Raw genomic sequence first — 16,213 nt, forward strand, 5'->3', positions numbered from 1 at the left:
TATCAGATTTCCATCGGAGCTTCTTTGGCACCGAAATATCAACGGTTGTCGTTTTTCTTTGCCGTTGAAGCAAGTCCGCGAAATGTCCAAGTGTCGACAGCTGGGTGTCTGGCGCGATCTCTGTTCTCTGTTAGATTTACGGACCAAAATAAACAAGAGGGGAGGAAAAATCAGCTCTCCACGACTCGATGGGCAGAGAAGGTAGACCCTCCGTCGCCTGAGAGGGCAAGGCCAAGGGCTGATAGTTGGCAACACGAGCACACCGCAGATTAAAGAACGATCCGTCAAACTTAATTAGGTTTAAGGTTTGAGACAACCTTGGGTGGGAGAAGACATAACGGTGGCCCAAGGGCTGAAGAAGTGGACATAGGCACCAACATATAATGGGTGGGCTAAAGAAAGTGTGGCTTCCCCAATATTCAACTCCAAGGACTGCAATAACTATAGCTAGTTACGAGTAGAGGTTGGTTCCAGTTATGAAATATCCACACTGTAATTAGAAAAGGACATTGACTACATGTTTTTGGCCGGTGGGCAAAATTCAAGGTCATTGCTTCGATACTCTGAAAGCCTTTCATCGAAACATTAGGTTTTCTTCTAGCTCACACCGTTCAATTTACCTTGGTAGTCTCAAAATCCTTCTACCGCAACAGCTTTTTTCCACGGCCTGCCAAATTATGGAACTCTTCCAATGACATCTGCTTCCCTCCCATATACAACCTGCAAGCCTTCAAAACCAATTTTCGCCACTATGACCTAGCATAATCATATCCATCTTTCATCAACGTAGTTCAATGCGTAGAAGTGGTCAAATATAGCTCTTGCATTGAGCAAAAGGACTGTGAAACGGCCTATTGGGTAGAGTGTTCGCCTTGCATACGGTAGGTCATGAGTTCGATCCCCGGCCGAGTCATACCAAAGACTTTAAATACTGCTTTCTCTTAACTTCAACTTAACTGTTTAAACTATTGAGCAAACGCCTTGCCCTACGAGTAACCCTTTACCCCTGGATGGACCCTGAACTGAAGACCTCGCCCTAGTGCCTTAGCTGTTTCGCGGTCGGGACCTCCCGTACACTCCACACAGTCATGTTTATGTTCTCGGTGTGCTGCGTCTCATTTAGCGAGAAGACAAAAAGGAGTCCTTCCTTTGGGTTTTCCTGAATGCCTCGCCGTGCCTCAAATACTCCCCTCCATCCGTGACGTGTCCAAACATTCCAAGACCAAGTCAACAGCGAGATGAAACGGGCAGAAGGAATTTGGGTCGGGCACAAGAGTTTAGTACATTTCTACCGAAGGGCACGAAGAAGAGTTCATACATCTTTTTTTTATGTTCAAGAGAAATTCAGTGATAAAGTAAAGTGGTCACCTTTTACCTCCCAAACCGAAGTCAGGTACCCATTTTTACACCTGGGTGAAGTGAGGAAAGTCAGTAAAGTGCCTTTCCCTAGGACACAACATCGGCGACAGGACCTCTGGGTTCTGGGCCAAACACTCTGTTACGCCAACACAACGCCTCTTTGGGGTATACTGAATCCGATAACTACCTCTGCCAATTAGTCCCTATTTTGGGCTGTCTGACTATTATGGAATTTCCAATGTTTTGTGTCATGTTTGAGCCTAACTATATGATTATATATAGACTGTTATGTGTTTATGCTGGGGGAAACCGCTTTCATCACACGTTAATCCGCTGCGCACACAACAACCCTAATTAGTAGAGACATGGCCACTGGCAATATATGAATGGTTTATTTCAGAAGGTAAAATAATGCTCAACAGTAGCAGTCAACGGACTGAATTGTTGCTGTAGCATTCACATTAAAATTCATCCACATCATTACACAATTAAATACGAAATCTATGATACAAACACACATTAATTTTTAAAACCATTAATTCTTTAAGACAATATACAAAGATCTTAGAGATAGACATTACATATACGTATTAAGCAAGCGGACAATGAATGGTACGGCACTGTTGCGATATCGGTTTGTATTGCAACGAGGATCGTTAAGTTTATGCGACGATCTAGTTTGGCGCCTACTAATGTGACCTCTGGTGGATGGCAAAAGGTGTTGGAAATGTACAGATTGACTAAGAGTGTTCGCAAAGTTCGTGACCAGTTGAAGACGACGTGTCTGGAGGGAGGGTAGACCCAAGTGAACACAGGCATCAGTGTAAGACGTGTAGTCCGCGCCCATAATGATCCGTACAGCACGGCGTTGGACCTTCTCGATTCTGTTGCTCAGTGTGGTGGTCAATCCTGAGTGCCAGATAGTAGCGGCATACTCAAGAACTGGGCGAACATATGTGACGTAGACTGTGACGAGATCTTCAGTGGGGGTATGGAAGTGTTTCAGTTTACGGAGTAGGAACAGGCGCTGGCTTGATTTGCTGCAGATGGCGTCGACGTGGGAATTCCATCGCAGGTCGTGCTGTAGGAATACTCCCAAGATCTTCATCACTTTCACCTGTTGTAGTTCGATGTTGTTAATTTTCAGGGAAGGTGTTGGGCACGGGACCTTACTGAAGTATATATGAAGAACTTTACATTTGCCAGGATGGAGCTTCATGTGGCTGTCGTATGACCAGTTTTCCAGATCAGTCAGGTCATGTTGTATATTAGAAGGTGCTGAGATAGGGTGTCTGACTTCTAGTAAATTCAAGTCATCTACGAACTTCCATTGCTTCGAGGCAGCATTACGAGCAGCACCATTGATATACGCAATGAAGATTAACGGGCCAAGCAGTGTGCCCTGAGGCAGGCCGCATGTAACAGTGACGTTGTTAGAAAGAACCCCGTGGTACCGGACCAACTGGCGCCTGTTTGTCAGAAAGTTAGTGATCCACCTCGTCAGGGAAGGCCGTAGACCGAGATCAATCAATCGGCAGATGGCGACATTGTGGCAAACGCGATCAAATGCCTTACTGTAGTCAGTGGCAACAAGTGAACACAATGTACCTGGCTTGTCGGTGGCCTTGAAGATCTCGTTTGTCAGGTCGAGTAGACAGTGTGTAGTGGACCGGCCCTTTAGGCAGCCGAACTGCTGGGTGTCAATTTGTGGGAGAATGTCCGACAGGGTCCACTGGGTAACAAAACTTTCGGCAACCTTTCCTAACAGAGACGTCAGAGAGATTGGCCGCAGTTCATTCACCGAGGGGGGCTTGGACTTGGGGATCGGGACCACAATAGCACATTTCCACTCCTCAGGCACTAAGCCATGTTGGAGGGAGGAGTTGAGAATATCCGCTAGGGGGGAGCTCAGTTCGTAGGCAAATAGTTTAATGAGTTTACCCGGTATTCCATCAGGGCCAGCTGCTTTGCGTGTTCTGACTCTCTGAAGTTTCCCGTAGACTTCCCAGGGTTCTACTGACGGTGCTGGACGGGAAGGTAAGTAAGAAGGTAGCAAAGACAAGTCGATGGGTGGGAGAGACTGGATCACGGAAGCAAGTGTTTTATTGATTTCATTTGCTATACCAAGTTTGTTGCTGGGATCAATGCCTTCTATGTGAATATCTGGCTCGGCTCGGGTCATGTTAGCCATAGATTTAATCTCTTTATGCCATTGGGCGGCATCCTCCTTCTTAAGCGATCTAACTTTGGTGTTGAAGTGAGCCTTTTTAGATTCCTTGATCATGCGTTGAATCTTGTTTCTAAGGTACTTCCAAGTGATGTGGTTGCCGGAGAGATGCAGAGATCGGAGGTCTTAACTCTAAATTAGCCCGTTGGGACCGTTTACCATCTGACCTGGTGCTTAAAGAGGATCTTTATGTAGTCTCGTGTGTCTCGTTTTTACTTGAAGTGACCATTGCTTCAATGCGACATAATGATTTTCAATTCAATCTAAACCCCTGGACAAATTTTCTGACATGTTTCAAATGCCGCCCACAGCATCCTTCTCCAGTGAGTATACGAGTAGAAGATCTAAGATTTAAGTAAGAAGATCTAAGTAGTGATCTACAGAAGGATGTCAATTTTGAAGGTGAAACAGGCAGACTCCCGCTGTTCTTTAACTCCATACGACAAACAACAATGTCTAAAGAGGGCTCATATAATACACGTTAGGAATGCAGGGTATGGGAAGAAAACAGGGCGAGCTCACAAGGGCCTGACTCGCTAAGACACACAGACATGATACGTCTTGTACATTCAAGGACATGACGACATTTAAAACGCCATTCATCAAGACGTGAAAATGGTTGTTGACGTAGGTGGCAATTTATATGTCGACTGCGGACGGGGCCTGAATAGCTGGATGCAGGAGTTATTAATCATTATTATTAGCAGAACAAGCTGCATAGCCTTGACAGATTGTTTTGATCAACTCACACCGGGAAGGACCCATACTCTTTTCGATAAGTGTGGTGGGTTCTTTCACGTGCTCGAGGTGTGGCTCTCCTCAAACATGTGACCCCCATTTAACGTCCTATCCTAGGGACGTCCCTAACCAAAGCTAGGTACTCATTTCTACCTGAGTGAAGTGAGGACATTCGTGTAAAGCTTAAGCGCCTTTCCCAATGGCTCAACGTCGGGGCATGTCAGGGGATTCGAACCCAGGACCTCTGAGTTCTGGGGCAGACACCCTGCGATTACGCCACGCCACAAACTGACCTGAGTTTAGGCTCTTTTTTTTTAGCCTGTTGCAGAGGAAGTGGCAGCATGGGCAGGTGTGGCATATCATCGCGACGTTGCATTTTAAGTTGTGTAAGTCTAGGGTAACTCATCCCGCTCTGGTAAACCCCATGTCCTAATGAGGGGTTAAATGAGGCAAACCATGTGTCATGAGTCAGCTATCCTTGACCAAGAAAAATCCGCCAAAACTTTCACCATTCAGAGTGTGAAACAAGAACCTTACATACACACCCTTATCATAAGGATATAGCTTTCTATGGCCAGAGGAAGCTTTCCCAAAGATAAGCTTTCAGACGTTTCAGACGTCATTCCATTTGACGGATGAACCCCTGATTAACGCAGGGTGATTGACAGCTCATTCAGACGATAAGTGGAGAGTACTGACGGTCCACTCAAGTCAGAGCCTTCCTCTACACGGTCTGAAAGGTGTCTCGACCTTTGTGACTTTTAAACGGGCTTTTCAAACACATACTGCATAAGTGTCATAGCTACAGGTACAGAAAAAGTGACGGATTCCTTCCCTAAGAATTCGAATGTTCTTAATAGGATTTAAAGTTTTCGACAGTGTGTCCGACAGTTGAGACGATGTAGCATATATATCTGTGGGTGAAATCTCCACGTGCTTTATACCAGAATCACACTTCCCCCGGAAATATTGAACCGAAATCCCCTTGTTTTACTTTTTCAATTCAAGTTTACATTTTGGCTCGGAAACTGAGATATCGTGTGACTCACCAAAATGCCTCCGCCTTTTTACCTAAGCTGTCTCAATCTCAAACACGTGCTACGGCCGTATCCCTTACTAACGTGATTCAAAACAAACTTTCTTACGAGTCCCAAAAATGTGTACGTTTAGTTAAAATAAATCCATATAATTGACGATAATGATTTATCCGCACTATTAGAGGGAAATGGACGCGGCTGAACATTTTCGACACCCAAGTGCAACATTTCAGCATTGAACATAAACTCCGGAGGTATCGCTATCAGAGATCACATATTACAGCTGTTGTGTCAGTCATACGTTGCAAACACGAAAAAAAGCTCTGTGAAATTTCCACCCCAAACAAAAAATTCATACTCAAAATCGATAGCACAGCCATTGGTCAGCCGGCGTCCATCACTCTTACATACAAAAGCCAAACGGTCAAAGAAAACTGGGAAAAGTCGCTTCATCTCCTGTATAAGTGTTGATGAATTCGCCCTGTTTTAGTTGCCTTTTACGTACATGACGACTTCTTGACACTGCCCAGGCCTACCGGAAACCTTGCTGATATCTTACTTTTAGGATGTCGACTGCGCTGAGCGCTAATTGCATCGATTTGTATATAATGAGACTGTTTTGCAAACATAGAACGCTTCCAAAACGACAACGCGTTTCAATGGCAAGTTTTAGCGAGCGGGAAGAAAATATGCCACCAATGAAAGTGTTTAAACTTTCTAGATGTGTCGCACTATAGCTCGCCCTAGACGACATGTGGTCCAATTGTTTGATTTTTCGCCTCCATGAAAAAAGGTATAGTTTTTGGCGTGTCTGTCTTTCTGTGCGTCTGTGTGTATTTCCGGATATTTGTGGTCAGCATCACTTCTGGATGCATTATGATGATATTTGGTGTTAGGAAGACAAAGGTAAGGTCGATTTTGGGCCCCCTTGTGTGTGACCTTGTTCTTTGAACAACATGAAGGAAATGTTGTCATAGTTTTTTTTCCAGGAAGCTGTACAAATATGCTAGTCCTGTCTGCTGTTGTTCAATTACACTTAAGAGGTTTTAGATACTTAACTTAAGCCATCAATGTGTCAACGTGTCAATGTCATCTCAAAATGTGACGATCACCCTGGCAGACGGCTTTTTGTCAAAACCAGTCGTTCTGACTAAGACCAAAACCATTTTTCTCGCCACTGACCAAAATCAGAGAGGTCAATCTCAGAACGCATGTAACAAGCTGACGGTTCGGTAATCATATTATGGTGGTAGTATAGTTCTTGGGCTGACAAAGAAGTGACAGAAGCTTGAGCCTTCTAGAAGCTTTTCATGTTTAACCGCTACGCAAACTGGGTATCCGAATAAGAATCTACCTTCATCACACGACACTCGGCGAGAGCTTACTTTTTTAATACCTACAATTTCCCTGCGACTATCGTGCGATTAACCCATGTACTCTACCTTGGCCCAATCGTAAGATGACCTACGAAGTTTGTGACCCGGGCTTTACCTAAAATCCTATTCGTCAATATCTTGTGCATTCATGTGTGTTGTATTTCATCTAATACTTTTTAAAAATCACATGAGCCTCTCTAAAGTGATGGACAGCAAACTACAGAACGAAGGACTTTTCAAAATAAACAAAGTATCGTCAACCTTCAATACGAAAGGTACAAAACCCCAAAGTTCCGATGCAGTACAAAGTGAAGCAGGTAGGGGGCCCCAAATTGACATTTATTTTCCCAAATCCTATCCAGGGTACTCACATACCAAATATCATTACACTCCACCCATAGCTGCTTGGTCTATGCTGAACAAAGTAGGTTAAAACCACAGACAGGTTCCCAAACAGTACCAAAACAATACCTCCTTCACAGAGGTAACAAAATTATCTCTCGTGAGAAAGTCAACTGGACTTTGTGATCTTGTAGACCTCAATGTAGCCGCTTGCAGGTCCTAGACTCAGACACAGACACGACATTGAGTGGTTTCCCCTATTTCCGTGATTCCACGTGTAAACACGGAACGGTTTAAAGCTAAACAGATCACCGGAAACAGCCAATCGGCTTGACCCTACGGGGTGGTCCCGTTAGGCGGCAGGTAGCGGGAGGATCTGGCCGCCGTAAGGCCATGTTGGTTCGATTATATGGATGATATTCCCGAGCGCATCAATTTTCGTTCGTTTCGAAAAAAAAAAATCGACCATACTGGAAATCATACAAAGAAGCTGCAAAATGAGCAGATAAATGTCGTAAATAAAAAAAGTAATACAGTATCTGAAAACGGAAACTTATGCCGTAGAATGCCAAAGTCAATTCTAAAGTCAAAGAAGAACATGTGAAAAAAAATATAAAGAATATATTGTGTGTCTAGTCATTTCTTGAACCTTCTTGACCATAATGAAGGCATCTTTGCTTTTTGGCCAAACTTTTTTTCGCGCGCTCGCATCAGTTTTGGGGTTCCCGAATGATGTCATCCATATAATCAAATCAACATGGCCTAATTGATGGACGGTCTGGTTCATGTTACACGGAGCACGGCGGAAGGGAAGATTGGATGATGACCTGGTCGCGTGGCTAATTACTGAAGTCATCAATAACGCTCGTTGAAGAGACAAGGGGAATGACTCGATCGTGGACAGCTTAGTTTTAAAGGTTCTTGACGCGAGTCAGGAAGATGGTGATTATTTCCTCCATGAAAAATTGAGGTATAGTTTATGTCCTGTCTGTGTGCTTGCGGATTTGTGCTAGTTGTAGTCAGATTGTTATGATGTTTGGCATGTGAGTAGGTCTTGGGAAGACGAAGGTCCACGCCAAGTTGGGCCCCCTGGTGTGTGACCTTGGTACTACAGCAAAACATCCGGCTTGTGTATCCTTTTTCCTGGATATGCTGTGGTCTTGATTTTTGTGGCAGATGGCTTTTGATGTAAGGAAGACGTTTTGTAGGTTTGGGCCCTTGCTTTGCTTTGATAAAGAAAGATGCAATTTCTTTCTGACCTCTTTAAGAGTTGAGCTTGCTTACTTGACGTAAGTCGGTTAGACAGGCTCAAAAGCCACCGTTACACCTTCACAATGGAGGTATTTTCTGTGACATAAGGTTTGGTATCTGATATTTAAAAGAATACCTAAGCGTGTACGGTGGTTTGGGCACCTGCGTCCACACGTTATTGGCGACGGCTCAGGGGAGGGGCCTTATGACTTACTTGTACGAGCTGCAGAGCTTCATCCCATCACAGCGGGTCATGTACGGCGTGTACTGCGGCTGCGCGAAGGAGTCCACGCACAGTTTGGGGATGTTGACTTGCGTCTGGTCCTGGCAGACATGTTTTCTGAAGAAGAAAAAAGACACAACATAATGAGTATTGTGTATTGTACATTAGATTTCCATAGTACTCATTTAGGTATCTATGTAACCAACAAGGTATCAAAATAAGACACGAGCTGTAAGGTGTGGTTTACCGAGAATAAGAGCTATTTACCATTCAAAAATCACTGCAGTACCGTAGAAAGCCGCCAGGTGACCCATTATTGAACTTGCCATTCTGATAAGGATCCATCCACAGTTTTTCGAGTTATGCTGGTAGCACGCACACACTTTTATGGCGCATTTGGTACTCTAGTAAGTTAATTAAAACGTTGCGTCGTTTTCTGTCAAAACTGCCATTTATCACACAGACCTCTGCGATAAGTTCCCAAGACTTAGCCATAGTCTATTAGCGTTCTAGCGGACATTGCTGTTCCAAAAATTTGACCACACACGATTCTGTTGGGCAATTCCACCAAACTGTTTCTGTAAGGCGTGAAATTGAGCATGGTGTTGACGTTATACAGAATTCCTGAGGTAAGAAAAGTTGGCATGTCATCGGCATGAAAACGGGTTTACTGCTAATTGGCGGAACCGTGTTTTGGCTACAGGGCCTTGTACTTCTTGTAATTGTGGTGTCCAATACATGTCAACTAGCCTGTTCAAATGTGTCGGTAGTGTGTGGATGGACGGATTTGCGCCGGAGGTATTAGAGTTATTACTGCTTGTAAGGAGGATGTTTTCAACTAGAAGAAGTTTTCAGTTCTTCGAACGGACCCGAAGCACGAATCCAATCCCATTTCAATCTAATCTTTGAAAGCTCCCAGCCTACTATAGATTAAGAAAAATTTAGGACAATCAAAGTCGGGAAATTCATTTTCTGCTTGGAGCGAACTGGATATAGAATAGAATGGGGGCCAGGTCACTCCCAACCCAGCGCCGATCTTGGTTGGAGAGCCGTGGTCGGGAGCAAAGTCATGCGGAGGTCCAGAATTCAGCCTAGTGGGAGGTGGACACTGCAACACTCTCGATGTATATAGCTTTATCTCTAGACGCGTTTCTATCCTATCTGGTGCGCGTGACAGGACCACCGACACTGCAGGCACCTGGACCACTGGCACGCGAAATAGAAGAACTTTTGTACACAAAGGTGACAGTGAAAAATGACTTAAGGAAGAGCTCCTTGATTTCCTAGCTTTTCTTCAACACTGGACGTGGTTAAATCGGCTGATTTCACTTTCTTCCTAAGTGCCCGTATTTCCGTGTCGTTTCTTGTTTTGTTGGAAAGATCTTGCATTATGTTGTAGATAGAATATGACCACAATGATCACATCGTACTACACAATGTACTAGCATGTGACAACGAATTTTGATTGGCACACAATGCCTTAATCAAACAAATACGCGAAACACGAAAACACATCGACTCGTCCAAGTCACAAACGGTATGTTGAAGTTGAAGGTTACTGCAGGACTTCAATAAAATTTAACTACTTTACACAGACTTTGACATAAAAGTCCCAATCATGATCTCTGTTTTGCAAGCTATAAAGATCATTTTATAGACCACATATTCTCGTTTTCTATTCGTTTATGTGTTATAGAGAACTTAGATTTTCCAAATTCCTGAGACATAACCACAGGTTGGCAAGATGTCCGTACTTTTTACTGACAACGGTAGGTGGCAACATTTCTTAGTGGACGTCTTGAGTTGAGGTCAGGATCAGATCCGAGCAGTATACACTACAATAAACGTTAAGACCTTTTAGCTAATGGGTTCGCTCCATAAACCGACTGTAGCGTTTCCTCCGACAAATAAATTTTCTTCGTGCCTGTTGGACAGGTTCACACATAACTTCGTCCATTAAACTCAGGAATCTAATTCTAGAGTAGTGAAAATGCAGTTATCTCTCCCCCTTCCGATACACGCAAACAAATGACCGTCAAAGAAATACAACGTTGACTCTTATTGGCCCATTCTTTTGGCAGTAAGGCCACGTTCGATTCGATAATATGGAAGACACCGACGAGCGCATCAATTTTCATTCGTTTCCACAAAAAAAGGGTTTTCGAGCTTACTCTAAACCGTACAAAGCAGCTGCAAAATGAGTAAATATATGCCGAAAATTGCAGGAAAAATATCGGTAGACGGATACTAATGTCGTGCAATGCTAAACTAAATTCCAAAGTCAGAGAAGCAAGATGTGAAATAACAAAACTGAAGAATCTATTCTTCGGTATACCATACTCTGTGTGTTTAGTCAATAGTTCAACTTTCCAGACCACTTAGATTTCATAATGAAGGCAACTTGTTTTTGGTCCATCTTTTATTTTTTCGAACGCTCGCATCACTTTTGAGGTGCTGAGAGGATGTCATCCATAGAATCAAATCACTATGGCCTACAAATCCTTCTATCTCTAGTGAAGAGGAGACTGCCATCTGTACATGTTTTCCATCACTCTGAAATTTCGTGATATTCCGTCAGAAATTCGTAGCGCTGTTTCGCGGTGCGGTGCCACATGCCGTGCATGCTCCTTTTCGTTAGAAACAAGTCGTTTATCTCACACACTGCTGGCGGGCACGGGATCATCTGTGTTTAAAGTAGGGCGTGTGATCATGACTACCGTACGGATGTCGCCTTTGCTAAATTCCGCATAATTTCGTAAATGTTCCTTTTGAAACGTTCATCGCCTTTTTACTGTATTAGCAAGCTCTGCCCATACCGTGATGTTTTGTGGTGTAGTAATTAGGGATGAGGGTTTAGGCTTTTTAACTCGAGGTGTTACAATTGGCATTTTTTTTCGACATTTTTTTACCATTTATCACGATACTGTCGCATACTTGCAGTTGAATTGTTGCTTTATATACGTTTTTGCTTCTTGTCAGTCACCCAGAAAATTATGAAGCGTTCGGATACGTTATCGAGCGGTCAACGATATGGCGATACAGTCTACGAGACGGACGCGCGCGCCGCCTTCATGATATAGGTCAATGTCCTGGTTTGACCTCTTCGTTGTAGAAATTTGACCTCTTCGATTTCTTAACCAGATTCTGAGACCTCTGTTATGCTTAGGTCCCAATTGAGCCGGTGCCCGTCGGTAGTGTAGTCCCGGCCGAGGCCCGAAGCCACAGATTTGTCTCGGTGGACTGCCGGGTAAGGGGCGTCTATTTGTTGCCGGGTCCCGCGTTGATTTTAAGGCCGGGTTAAAATGATTCGGGGTCCCGGCCGGGCCCAAAAATAGCCCAGAGGCCGTAGGGTGTCCCACAGGACCACGTAGGGGTCACGCACCAAAGTCCCCCCCCCCAAAAGCCCGTGAATTACGGCCGGGCCCCTATTTTGTTTGGGACCTAAGCATAAGGTGCCAAAATACTGAATTGGATACAAGAGAGATTAGACGTAAATCTTTACCAAACAAAGTACATCAATGTTTATATCGGTATCCTTTGATCTATCAGTGCGATTGTGTAGGACATACAGGTCACTTATCTTCTAAAACCTCTCGGCAATATTGCTGCAAACTTTCGGGCAGTAGAGCTATAGTGACCACCTGTTTCGTCGCCTATCCCCATGACGGGGAGAGCTTGGCTTCGTAAGAACACTACTACTCTAACTGTTCCGTTGTCACGTTTTCTATACTATGAATTGGCTCACAAGAATATCTAGACGGGAAGGGCACAGTGGGTATTGTCTGTTCTATCTCTTGCGTATTTCTGATATATCGAGACATAGACAATCGAAATATGAAAAATGAATTCGTTATAACCAATTTAATACAAATGCGCGATCTACAACCAACCAGATTTGAAACTTTTAAAGTTTCGCATAATTGCTTGTTGGCGATGATTTATGATGTAATATATCATGATGTTCACGGGAAGAGACAGATTTCTAAAAACACCGAAGGTAGTAATGATATTATGATTTATTGCCTATTAAATTTTTTTTTCTACCCTTGAGTAGTTTCACTGACAGGTGCAGCCCTTAAGAAACGAAGCAAGAAAAACACGGACGTTGAATATTTGAGGTTATCTCACCAACAAACTGACACAGGTAGAAAAGTTTACCGCCAGCCTTTCTAAAGTAAACATGCTACACCAGTTTCTTACACCGTTACACCACGGATAGGCCTCTGCAAATCCTCGCCAGTGAGTTTATAAAACGTGCCCCGAATTTCTAATCGATACCTGCGGCCTTGTCTCCAAAGAAACACGAACAAGCCGCTCGACCCAAAAACGGGACTCTATTTGCGCAGGACTTAGCAAAAGCGAAAGAGCATTTGATGAGTGTTTAAAAAAGCTTAACCCTGCTTTATGGCGTGAAACCTCTAAACACGCGCCTCATGCCAAGGAGAAACCGTAAACGCTGGTCGTCTGAGTACACTCATTAAACCACATCTAAAGGACCAGTGTTGCTTTAACTACTCACTACACTACCACAGTTGACAGAAGAGACGAGGAACTGTTAACTTTGTAATTTCTAGAATCGCGCCAAACACAACCTTCCACAACAAAGCAGAGAAGTTTACATAATTAAGTAAGGCCGGAAAAAGACTGGCTTAAGTAGTTTTGATTGCCGTGGATTGGGCGTAAGTCGGGCATGATAGGCCCTTGTGTTACTTGTACTTAGTCACGGCACATCCTTACAAAGACCACTTCTAAAGTGACAAGCCAACCCTGGCTGTTATGTACGGCAGTTAAAGACACAGATAAGAAAATGCATCTTTTAATCACGCTCGTGAAGAAGGAGATAAGAGGAGCATGTTGAAGCCATCTATGACAGAACGTAAGTTGCATTGGATGGACAGCAAGAACAAGTTGTGGAAGGCAGCTAGGTATTTTATTGGTCGACTAGAATCACGCGAGTGGACCACCAGTGTATTTCGTTTGCTGCCATGTTTTGCAAACGTTCTCTAATAGGAGTATTGTAGGTTTACATGTTGCACGGCACATACGAGGTGAAGCCAAAAAGTAATGCAATTAGTTTTATAACAAGCTCAATTTTTCATCGAATGAGTTGAGATTTGGCACAAAGATAAATGTACATTCCTTCTTGAGACTAAAATATCTAAATGTGATGTTTAGTAACTGAGTTGATTTTAAGATAACCACACTCTTCGCGCTTCACCTTTGTGCAAAATTTCAACTCATTCGATGAAAGAAAACCACTTGCATTTCTTTTTGACTCCCCCTCGTAAGACAACCATCGCCATGTTCCAATGCAGTGGAGGCTGCGGTACGTAATAAACCCTGCATACAACCAGCTCATGTTTGATTGCATTATTGTCCTTGTAAATCATTATCACTGAATCTAGTTATAGACTGCAAGACATTTTCTAAAAGAAGAGACTCTCAGCTTTTTATTGATGTATAGCATTCTAGGGTTACTTGGAAGAGAAGTTACTATATCAGAGTAGAATGAATACAGTACCTATCTTTCAAAAGGGGTACTAAAATGCCCAGCACAGGGAGAATGCATGGAGAAAAACAGCCAGCAGGACAAGGGTTAAAATAGTTTTAAATACAGCCTACATTGTGATTCACTCTCTCAGATGAGAAATTAATTATAGTCTCAATACGTTTATAGATTTTGATTCGATTATGTTTTTCAACATTTTATTTCCCCATCGACCGTTTCTGACCTAGCTTAACGTCTACTGATGGATAACATCATCAACACCAGGCCTACTCTCTACCAGCAGGGTTGAACTATGACCCTTTTATCCCTACACGTAAACACAAGACGAGGTTGGATAGTCCTTTAGCTTTGGTACAAATGTACGTGTAATTTTGCGCATATCTTGTGCAAGGGAAGTCTAGTATAACTTGGTATAACCGACGCTAAATACTCATTTTGTGAGTCTAGTGAGGAAACAGGTTTTAAGTAGGGCAAAATAGTAGGGTTTTCTAGGGATTTGAACCCAGAACCTCAGTTGAATTCGAAGTCAACGACCTTACCACAAGACCAAACTGTTTAGTAAAAGAAAATCTTACTATTGCATCATCTCACTCACCAAAGTGCTGTCAGGATAAATGGACGACTTGCTAAACAGGCGGATAAGATATCATAGAAAACCTGACACAGTTCCATGGAATGGTTCACGTAGGTTCAGCCAAATTCCTACATACTAAAAAGAAAAATCAATTCTTTAGAGATTTCAAAATGGCTTTTGAATAAATGGAAGATATTTTGGAGACGTACTGCCTTCTTAATTTGATATGCGGCGCGCATATCCTTTTGGTTCTGGTTTCTCAGTCAGTACTGCACTGTAGCAGCTGTATCGGCAACAACTGGCAAACGGGCCGATATTTCTCTGGTACGTCTTGGTACACCATTGCAGGGGGTCTGTATCAGAGATGTCTTAGTCACTATTCTTGGACGGAAAGTATTTCACATGATATGAAAACAAGCTACGAATGAACGCCAAATTACATCGACATCAAAAGACATCGTTCGAAATGATGATAATGACCATGAAAGACGCCAAGAGTCTCAGTGTGTGAGGGCAGTGGACTTTGCCCTCAGCACAGTCGCTATTACCCAGCGATTTCGTGTATGTAGTCTCTTTGCACTCAAACGTTAAAGCGCAAAAACAGAAACCAGAAGCGAACCCTGACAGTGAAAAACGAACAGACCATCTGGATTTTACACACAAAATAAACCCGAAAAAACTTTCGCGACCTCTTCCGAGACCTTGGCACAATAAATCGCCTTCCAAAACAATGGCGGATGTCTGAAATCTGGGACTTGTTTGTGTAAGAACGATAAGGCTCCAGGACACAGGGATTGGGGAGGTGTGAAGCGGCATTGCGCACATGACCCTCCGTGTTTGTAAATTATCAGTTGGACCGTGTTACAGACATGTTCTCGTGTTACACCGTGTTTTGGTGGCACATATTGGGTCTTGACAGCTGTCTGCTAAATCCTTACAAACAGTAAGAAAGGGTAAACATGGAGTATTGCTTTTTCACGTAACAAAATAGCACTATCGTCGACAGACGACAGTTCTTCTTGAATGTTAAACAACCGTTGAGCTGATCGGGAAAATGTCTTAAATGTTACACATGCTGAGGGAAAATGTGTTAGAATATTCTTTCAATGACATTAATTTCTGTCAAGTTACAAAATCACATAACTGTCGACATTGTGTTCTTGAATCTTGCACAAACTTTGAGCTGACCAGGAAAATTTAATGCTCAACATGCTAAAGGAAAAATGTTTAAAATGTTGTTTCAAAGACAGAAATTCATTCTCGACTCTATCTGAAACACATTCTTCGTGTTGTATTGCTTTTTTCAACGTTACGAAATGTCACCATTGTCGACATTGAGTTCTTATATGTTTCTCAATCTTTGAGCTGATCAGACAACAAGTCTTAATGTTAAACATGCTGGGGGAAAAGTGTTGGAAATATTCTCTCAATGACTGTAATTTCTTCTTGACACTATCTGAAAACACATTCTTCTCATCTGCAAGTATTGATCTTTCACGTTACAAAATACCACCTCTGTCAACACTAAGTTCAACAATTATTTGAGCGACTTGTCCGAAAAATGTCATTTGTTTAGA

At 43.0% G+C, this 16,213-nt stretch overlaps 1 protein-coding gene across 1 annotated transcript in view; it reads right to left on the reverse strand.

The window, feature by feature from the left end:
- LOC136442174 (epidermal growth factor-like protein 8) overlaps window positions 1–16,213 on the reverse strand; it is a 37,834-nt gene that overhangs the window by 16,532 nt on the left and 5,089 nt on the right. The window contains exon 2 of the mRNA XM_066438873.1: window positions 8,545–8,670. Coding sequence (XP_066294970.1) covers window positions 8,545–8,670 — 126 coding nt within the window. The remainder of the gene's footprint in view (window positions 1–8,544; window positions 8,671–16,213) is intronic.

This window comes from Branchiostoma lanceolatum, chromosome 9, assembly GCF_035083965.1.
Source record: "Branchiostoma lanceolatum isolate klBraLanc5 chromosome 9, klBraLanc5.hap2, whole genome shotgun sequence".
Taxonomy (NCBI): Eukaryota; Metazoa; Chordata; class Leptocardii; order Amphioxiformes; family Branchiostomatidae; genus Branchiostoma; species Branchiostoma lanceolatum.